The sequence below is a fragment of the Montipora foliosa genome, chromosome 3 (genome assembly GCF_036669935.1).
Source record: "Montipora foliosa isolate CH-2021 chromosome 3, ASM3666993v2, whole genome shotgun sequence".
NCBI lineage: Eukaryota > Metazoa > Cnidaria > Anthozoa > Scleractinia > Acroporidae > Montipora > Montipora foliosa.
Window position 1 is genome coordinate 68,575,991 of NC_090871.1, and position 10,000 is coordinate 68,585,990.

Here is a 10,000-nt window from a genome sequence, read left to right on the forward strand (position 1 = left end):
AAATCTAGTGTTACTCGTCTAGTATACAAGAAGAATGATCGTAAGGATTTGAAGAACTGGCGTCCAATCTCCCTCCTTAATGTAGATTATAAAATTTGCTCTAAGGCTTTCTCTTTACGGTTAGCTAAGGTTTTGAGTTCTATTATCAGCCCTGACCAAACTTGCTCTGTTCCAGGAAGGTCTATCGCTTCTAATTTAGCTTTATTGCGTGATACTTTAGATTACATTGACCGCACTGGGGAAACGGGGATTCTAGTTTCTTTGGACCAGGAGAAAGCCTTCGATCGGGTTAATAGGTCTTTTCTGATGACTCTTCTTGAGCATTATGGCTTTGGTCCTTCCTTTTGCAATTGCATTCGTACGCTTTATAATGGTGCTTACATGCGTATTCTCGTTAACGATTTGTCCCTTTGCATCGAGGTGTACGGTAGGGCGACGCTTTGTCGCTTATGCTGTACATCCTGTGTGTGGAGGTTTTAGCTTGTAAGGTTAGAGATTCTCCTGACATCGATGGCTTTCTCCTGCCTGGGGCTGGGGAAATCCACTTTAAGGTCGGGCAACGTGCGGATGATACGACAGCAATTGTCAAGAATGACCGCTCTCTTGTTTCACTCTTCCGTGCAATATCCTTATATAAGAAAGGCACCGGAGCAAAGCTGAACGTCTCTAAGACTGAGGCCATGTGGCTTGGTGCTTGGAAAGACCGTCAGGACAAGCTGCTTGGCGTCAAATGGGTGCAAAAGATAAAAATTCTATGGGTTGTCTTCGGTACAGTTGATGTGAATCGTGATAATTGGGAACCTTGTTTGTCAAAACTTGACAAGTCCTTATCCCTGTGGAAGTCGCGGTCTCTATCCTTGATTGGAAAAGTTCTGATCTTGAACATTCTCGGTTTAAGCAAACTTCTCTATGTTAGTCGTGTTTTGGATCCTCCCAGATGGGTTTGATTTGCCTTTTTTGTGGGGCGCCAGGTTAGAAACTGTGGCCCGTAAGACTATTGTTTGCCCTACGTCTGAGGGAGGTTTGGGTTTAAAAGACTTTGTATGTCAGGGAAAGGCCTTACGCCTCGTAGCCTTAGTTAACGTTCTTGGCGAGTCGTGTCACAAGTGTTTTTATATGGCTAAGTATTTTTGCGGTGCCCGCTTGGCGCCCCTGCGGCCTGAGTGGTCAACGTTGCGCGACAATCTGACCCCCAGCGCTGCCCAGACCACTCGTTGCAATATCTCCTTGTTCTAAAGGACTCCATAGTAGACGTGCTTACCGGTGTTAGCCTCTAACAACGGTAAGATTTCTTTTCAGTTCTCTGCAATTCTACGACGCAAAATGACCACATCTCAAGCTCTGAGGACAACGTGAGCACATAGCAACGATTTTTTTTCTTTTTGCCTGGTTTCCACACCGTTCTTCCCACTTCAGTTCCTGAATAGTTCGGGTAGTTTATAGAAGTTCGACGAACAGCACTAATGACGAAAAACTTTAAAAAATGCAAAGTTGTAAATTTTTAACGACGTTTTCGTTGACGTCGCCATTGTAGATCTTAAGGTCCCTACTTTAAGATCTACGACGGCGACGTCGACGAAAACGTCACCTCAGTATAGAAATTTGAAATATCTTAAGTCTTTCGCGATTATTCCATCTCGTTCGCGTCGTACATTGTGGGCGAACTATCCTAAAAATAAAACGTATTTTCAGACTGAAAATAGAGAATGAAAGATTTAAATTTGTAGGCTCATAGTTGTCATCACAACCTCAAATTCGGTGATTTCACGTAGTTGTTGTGAAGAGCACCGCAAACATATGTAGAAAAATGCGTGCTGCACAATTATGTTGAATCTTTTCCTCTTTTTATTGTTGTTTTGTGGCGTTCTTGTTGACGACCGCATCTTAGATCTTAAAGTCCCCATCTACCGGGTGACAAATCTTAAAACTTATTATGGACACATTGCTTTTTAAGGTTTTTATTGCATAAATTATCACAGAGCTCTGCATGCATGCACTGCTAATTGAAAAACATCTGCATGTGCTTAAGATCACCTTCACCTGTCCACTGGCGCCAAGATGGCGCATAGGGCCTCATGTGTTTAAGGTACCACGCCATTTATAGCTCGTCTTCGAATTTAATGGGAGGTGCGGTGGCCTCATGGTTAGTGTGCTCCACTCCGGAGCGAGTGGTCGGGGTTTGGGCCCTGGCCGGGGCCATTGTGTTGTGTTCTTGGGCAAGACACTTTACTCTCATGGTGCCTCTCTCCACCCAGGTGCATAAATGGGTACCGGCGAATTTAATGCTGGGGCTAGCCCTGCGATGGACTAGCATCCCATCCAGGGGGAGGGGGGGGGGGGGGGAAGGGGGAGAAATACACTCCTAGTAGCAGACTTTACCTTTTTTACCTTTTCCAGTTTAATACGGACCTGGAGCAAGAACGACGACGACTGCTACGAGAACGTTGTCTAAGAATATAATTTCCCGTTATTGTAATAATTTCCCATATACTCCAATTTTCTCGGCATGGGAAGTGTGTGTATCACCATTACAGGAATAAAATAGGTGAGAAAGGCAGTGTGGATATTTAGATAGAGAACTTAAAATTTATAGTCATGCGCTCACGTTTTCCCCATCATCTCAAATGTGGTCAATTCACGTGCAGGTCGTTGTCAGAGCGAGAACGGCATAAAAAATGTACACAAGTGTAAAACGCACGTGTATTGCCTGCAGAGCTTTTGTTTTTGTTCGTTTGTACTATTGTTTCATCGCGTTCTCGTAGCCGACGTCGTCTCCCTAACATCACACTTCGCCGACAAACCCCAACGCTGATAAACAACTTGATAACAATATTGAATATTTTTGTTTATTATTGTTATTATTATTATTATTATTATTTCTTCCTTTTTTTTTTTTTGGATGTTTTCAAGCACTGAGGCAAAATAATTCTTTGTTTCGACAGCCAAACAAAGAAACGGCAGCCATGTTGGTGTTTCAGACTAATCCCCGGAGAATTGACTTCTATTTCTGTGCAAATAGTTTCTTTTGTTTCTTTAAATTAGCATCCATTTTAATTACGTCAGTGAAAACGCTCTATAACAAGTAACACAGTCTTTTAAGTTTTCAATAGGCCACTTTCAAAAGTACCATAATACTCTTTCTTTGCCTTCCAAAATTTTGCATAAGCACTGTTCGCATTTTCTCTTAGGACCACATTAAGTCCCAAGGAAAGCAGGAAACCATGCTATAATTATGCAAATTTAATCTTGGAGGGAAAACAAAGAGTATAATGGTGTTTTTAGTGGCCTATCAAACCATATCCTCTCAACTCACAATAGTGCCTCTCTTTTCGTTCTCAATTTGCAATAGATGGTTTGCAATAAATCTCTAGAGACAGATAATAATAATGTAATGTACAATTGCTAGTAGACGAACAGAAGAAGCTGATGAGAGATTTTTGTTTTCGTTCACCAACATGGCGGAGATGACCACCCATGGAAATCTTTATAATGATCTAATATTTTCTAAACAAATTTTTCTTCCTGTTTATTCAGTTCTCAGTCTTACATAATTATTTGCATCTGCGTAGATCTGCGGGAAACAGACTGGGTCGAGCAAATCCTTGATTTTGAAGAAGAGCATTTTCGCAGAACAGAGCACTTGAAGAGAAACAGTTGCAGCAATAGGCGTGGTGTGGACGAGAGAAACGCTTTGGAAGAAAAAGAGGGTTTTCGCGGAACAGAGCCCTTGAAGAGATACAGTTGCAGCAATAGATGTGGTGTGAACGAGAGAAACGCTTCGGATATTCCGAAGAACGGCGCGGAATCATTACGATGTTTCTGCGATAAATTTTGTGACGAATATGGCGACTGTTGCTTTGATTTCAACAAATTGTAAGTAAAAAATTATAAGCGACTGTCTATATAACCTGTGTAATCTAGTAACCTATATGATCTATTAGCGGATCATGGATTTCTTCAATATTTCAGCGTGGATTATGGATTTTGTTTGTTTTGAAGTGCGGATGGCGGAAATTAACTTGGTGGTCGGTTTCAATTTTATTTTCTGCCTGACCTTAGAACTAGATTAGATTTTATAGCGGTTATCAGTAACTAGCGCCCCTCAACGACATTTTTTCATATTCGAAAATGAAATTTAGGTGGACGTCAATCAAATGTTCCCATGAAAAATTCATGGAGTACCGTCATGGAAACATTTCGAAAAAAGGTCTTTTAGGGGTGCGTCTAACTGATAACCGCTGTAACACATCTTTGACCTTCAATGCAATCGGACTTCAGAAAACTCTAGGACCCCGGGATTGCGGCTTCCGGCCAGACAATGCTGACGATGAGGTGACTGAATATGACAGTAGATCTGATGAGGAGGAGACGGAAACTGACGTTTCAGAACTCGATAGAGGGTCCACGTTCTTGTTAGGAACGACTACGAGACTTGGGCACCGGATAAACAGTAGGCTAATTTTATGATAGGTATTTTTTTTAACGTCAGTTAAGTTACTGAATTTTCTTTGGTGCTCACTTCTCTAATAGTGCTGCGGGAATTTTTTTCAAACGGGGAATCTTTGAAAGCGGAAATCTTTAAAAGCGGGAATCTTTAAAACGGGAAAAAAAAATTATTTCCCTTTTTAGTATGCAGTTAGCCTGCGAATACAGCCTCCTCTCCTCGCACCCCGTCGCTGGGAGGTTTCACGCGTCCCAAGTGCCGGGGAGCGAGGAGAGGCGACTGTATTCGCAGGCGGGCTATTCTGAAAGGAAAGTAAAACAAATAGACCCTTCCAACGGTTTCTTTAAGCGGGCGAAGGCGCTATATCTTGGTTAATTTTCAACAAATCCCTTTCAAACTGGTCAATTTTACTAATTTTAAGGCACCTGTCGGATTTTGCCTAACTCGTGAACGCCAAAAGTTGGTAAAAACCGTAGAGGTGTCTATTTATTTAATCATAACCACACCATCTACATTAATTGAGGATTATTTAATCAACATTCGACATTCAATTGACAAAATTCGATATTCTTGTGGCTCAAAACTAATAATCCGTATCACTTTCTTTGCCAGAAACACATAATAACATATTCTTCAAGTCCGCATTGAATTGTCCTTAAGAAGAAAACTCGTGTTTTCAACTTTTCTTATACATCACTGAAATTTACAAATTGCGATAATTAAGGAGCAAAAACAATGCTGATAACCGAACAGAAGAAGAAAGAAATGTAATTCAACTAAATAACTAGCACCATGCAAAGTAAGCTTCTATTAGGTGCGGTTACACTAGACCTGTTGCCCATGGGGAACCTTGGAGTTACGGCTTGGGTTGGGTTTACCCTTGGTTATGATTGACTCCCCGTTTGCGGTTACACGCTTGTAAATAAGCCAAGGGGAAGGTAAGCGTTGACCTGTTTTGGCGGAAAACTTACCTTTAAGATAAGATAAGATAAGATTTATTTGTTTTTCTACTAATTGGTTTTTAAAAAACTAATTACAATAGAAAATACCCTAAAATTAAGGATCTAAAAAATAAAAATAATAATAACAAAATGTAAATATCGAAGATCTGCAGGTAAACATCGAAGATCTGAACGACGAACTTTTCTTTGGTTTACTTTCGGTAATTGTCACGGCGCTTCTCTTAAATCGTCTACCTCAATTAAGTTCAGCGATTCATCGCTTCATTTTAAGAAGGCAACAAAGACATCGACTTCAGTTACTCTTTCTCCAGTCCTTGCAACTCTACCATTTATATTTTAGACGTCGACTTGCCGCTCGCCAGAAAAGGCGTGATTGCGTATTTCCACGTCCGCAGAACTGGTTCCAACGACTTCTAAGCGATAGACTGACTGACCACAGGTGGAAAGAGAACTTTAGAGTGTCTCAAGGAACTTTTGAAGACCTCAGAGATTTGTCTTTTCATTTGGTTGTTTGATTTTGGTGTTGTCGTCTTCTCCTGGCTCCATATCCGTAATAGGATCAGCAGTTGTTGCTACGCAGTCACCTTCCTCGCCCACACTCACTTCGTCACTGCCTTTTCTCTTTTGTGATGCCACTTTGGTTTCCTTCACAAATTTGGGGTTGATCTTGTCTGAGCTGGCCATGAAATCATCGATGTTATCGTAATATATAGATTTAGCCAAGCCTAAAGACGGAGCTCCCGGCTTGTTTATTCTTACTGGCTGTAGGATTAGTGAAAATAAAAGGCTTTGAAACTGTCCGCCTTTTGGTTTTCCCGGATATTGCCTAATTATGTCATTTTCTTCGCTGTTTAACTAGTGAATTTCACGGTTAATTTCACCTGAAAAAACGACTGATCGCATGAATCACGAAGGGATGAATGTGATATCGGTTTTTCCAGCGAAATCTACTGTCGAATTCACCAGTTAGGCATTTAATTTTTCTTGAATCGCAAGAGTTTTAAAAGAAAACAAGTTAAACCTCAGGAAGCGAACGGAAAAGGAAAGAAGCCATTCCAGAGTCGACTGTCAAAAGCCAGCGAATAGGAATCACGCTAAAATTAGAAATCACAGATGTACTATAGCTCGTGATGTGACAGATCGTACTTTATTTATTCCACTTTATCTCTGAAAACGAGATCATTTACATTTTGTTGTATTTCATTGAAACACGCCAGCTTGGCTTAGAACCAGAATCGGCTAGAAAGGAAAAACTTCAAACAAGATCTCCAGCAAATTACCCGTACGTTCTCCAAACAAACTCCTGAAAACACAAGCTGGTGATATTTCTCTTTATACGTTTACGAGAACTCATTGCGATTACATGTTTAGAACATAAGTGCAAAATTTTCTTGTCACTGTCGAGGCACATCGAAAAACAGTTAATAGGCAAGCGGAGTAAAAAAACTCCTTGTTAGCTCGCATTTTAAAGCCAAACAAACCAGCAAAATATCGATTATTTCTGTCCGAAAAGAGTACAGATGATTGTTATTTATTTCCAGTTAACAATAAAAATTCGAATTTCATTCCTGACTATGGGGTGCCAAATCCGCCAAAAATATTGTTATACTATTATTAGGCGGTACTCTGTTTTTATTAGGCATGACTATTCATTATTAGGCATTCCTCTGTTGTTATTAGGCATGACTTTTTATTATTAGGCATTAAATTGTAATTATTAGGCATTGCGTTCTATTATTAGGCATTACTTTTTACTGTTAGGCATTCCTTTTTATTATGAGGCATGACTTTTTATTATTAGGCATTTCTTCGTCATTATTAGGCATTACTTTGGTAGTATTATTTTGGTCAGCGGGTTTACGCATTACAAACTTCACAAGGTATGACAAGGTATAACACGAGGCAAACATGGCGGAGAAGAACGTGAGTGAACTGAAAGATCTCCTCACTAAGGCCGTGAAAGCAATGGAAGGGCTCGCTGACACTGAGGAGGGAGACAGCAAAACTGAAAGGCGAACTGATTCCTCTTCAAATCAGTCCTCAAGCAGCAATTACAAAACCGAATTGGAGCGGCTATTTCCCAACGTGTACGGCAAGAAGAGGACATCCTCGACAACTACTCATACAAAGTTCTCCAGCAAGAAATATCGCAGCACTTCTTTGAAAAAAAAAAGGAGAAAACCGTCACAAGGAAGTTTGTCTGTTTAGCGGACGAGAGTCAGACGGATGTTCCAACCGTTCAAGAGACAAGGGAACTTTTCCCCGGCGGTTTAGGTGAGAAAAAATTGCCCTTCCAGTGGACGGTGAATTTCGTCGACTACATGCGCTTCTGGTGGATTCTTTTCCGAGGCTCTCTGATTCTGGAAGGTTTGAATTGATGTACACTGAACCAGGAAAACGCGATTTACACCTTATTCCCACTGGTCCTTAAGGGAACACCGTGGCGTACATCTCGCAGTTTATCGGGCAAGGAAGGGTGTTTATTCGTCCCATCCAATGTAATATTGATATTACCGCTGATCAAGTCCATACGGACCCACCCATCGAGGAAATATGCAATTCCTGTTTGCAATTCGTATCGATGGACAAGTTGAGGGAGCACATGAAGGTAAGAAGTGCAACTGGAATTGCTTGATGTTTAGAAATGGAATATATTTCTTGAAAGAAAGACCAGAATATCCACTTGTTACAAATTATTGTCCCTAATTGAATAGCATATTTTTCATGGTTTCAAGGCCGAACTCGCATTAAAAGAACAAGAAGCGTGTTGACCCCTCTGAACAGACCCAACCTGTGGATGGGTGATGTGATTTTTTATCGCCAACCTCCTCCCTCGAAGAAGGGCGAGATGGGTAGATAAGAATTTAATGACACAATGTGTGTGACCAAAACCGTGACTGTGTGTTGCAATATTTTGGCAATATTTTGATATGTTATTTTACGGGGTAGGATCCAACATTTCAGTCCTGTTTTATCATGTCATATTCACATAAGTTGTGGAAAAATGCTTGCCCCCAAAGCCACGTTCCCCCTAGAATATTACATGAAAGTCCATGTTGCGTGAACATTTCTCGGATAAATTCACTTACTGATGCACAGCAATGTCCGCAGGACTACGAGCTACGTCTGCAACCCGTCCCCACCCCCTTCTCCCATTACATTGCCCACATGTTAAGGAAATATCTTCCTGTTGTTTGCATGAAAGTGTACAGTGAAACAGTTCTATGCCCCCTTAAGTTAATACGGTATTTTAATAATGCGAGTATATTTACTGTAGGACTGTCTTAAGAAGAAAAAGACCTGCAAGATCTGTTTACAACAAGTTGTTGATGATGGAGTCTCCCCAGCATGTTGCAATGATGTGTTTCACAGCGCTTGCTTGAACGAGTGGCATAAAACCTCAGATGGCTTAGGATCTAAATGTCCTGTCTGTAATGAACTGTTTTTCACCATTCATCCCAGGTAGGAGTTATTGCATTGTTATGACAAGTCATAATAACACAACGCAACATATATGTAACATAACATAACATAACAACACAACCATTGTATCGAAAGGCGTTTAATGCATAGTTTGTAGTATGGTTATTTATAAGCTACATATAGCTTTGGCCTTATTATATATTTCCAGTATTAGATGAAAAATTTATATTCACCAACCAGCATTCATCCTGTTGTAACAAAAATTGTTGAAAAGTACACCAAAATAGTTTTGCCTTAACCTTTTTTCCCCAGAGACGTCATTGACTGCCCCATTCGAAACCAAGGACATTCAACCCCACCAAGAACACAATCCCAGAGTACAACACATGAATCATCGAGACAACACAGTGAGGCAAGTGACCAATTACCAAGGCTACTGGATACGACAAGTGGTCCATTAGCAAGTACCTCTAATTCAATGTCATTGAAGGAAACAGACAATACAGATCTTTTCTATAGCTCCTTGTTTGATGATCAAATAACTATAGAGGTGAACTCTGATAACGAGCAAACTACTGATACATTTAGAGAAGTAGAAGTAAGAAGCATAGCACCTCACTTGTCGTTACAAGAAAGTTTGTCAGACTTAGTTAGGGGAATCAGTGAAAACAAAATTTCCAAATTTAACATCAGCAGAAATGATATTTGGGAGGGCACAAAAAGAGGATTAACAAGGAAATCTTTTTGTCCTGGTAATAAGATATCTGTACGATTCAGTGATGATTCTGGGAGATCTGAAGGTGCTGTGGATTTGGGTGGACCTACACGGGAATTCCTCACTCTTGTCATAGACTGGCTGGCCAATTCTCAACTTTTCTGTGGGGCAAGGGAAGCAAAGTTTTTATCATGTAATGCTGCCTGTTTAGACAACTCGGAGTACCTGTATGCTGGGAAGATAACTGCTTTGTCTCTTGTCCATGGGGGCCCAGGGCTTCACTTTTTTTCGCCTTGTCTGTATGATGCTTCGGTCAATGGTGTAGAAGCACAGGCAACTGTAGACGATGTTTATGATCCTGAGCTAAAATCATCACTACAGAAGCTTTATCAAGCTCAGGCAGTTCCAGATGCGTACGAAATGATGTCACGTAATAATCTTGACACCATTTTGGAG

At 40.6% G+C, this 10,000-nt stretch overlaps 1 protein-coding gene across 1 annotated transcript in view; it reads left to right on the forward strand.

Moving 5' to 3' along the window:
• The window catches only part of LOC137998097 (uncharacterized), an 80,410-nt gene that overhangs the window by 8,430 nt on the left and 61,980 nt on the right, over positions 1-10,000 (forward strand). The window contains exon 4 of the mRNA XM_068844514.1: positions 3,570-3,873. Within this exon, the coding sequence (XP_068700615.1) occupies positions 3,570-3,873 (304 nt within the window). The remainder of the gene's footprint in view (positions 1-3,569; positions 3,874-10,000) is intronic.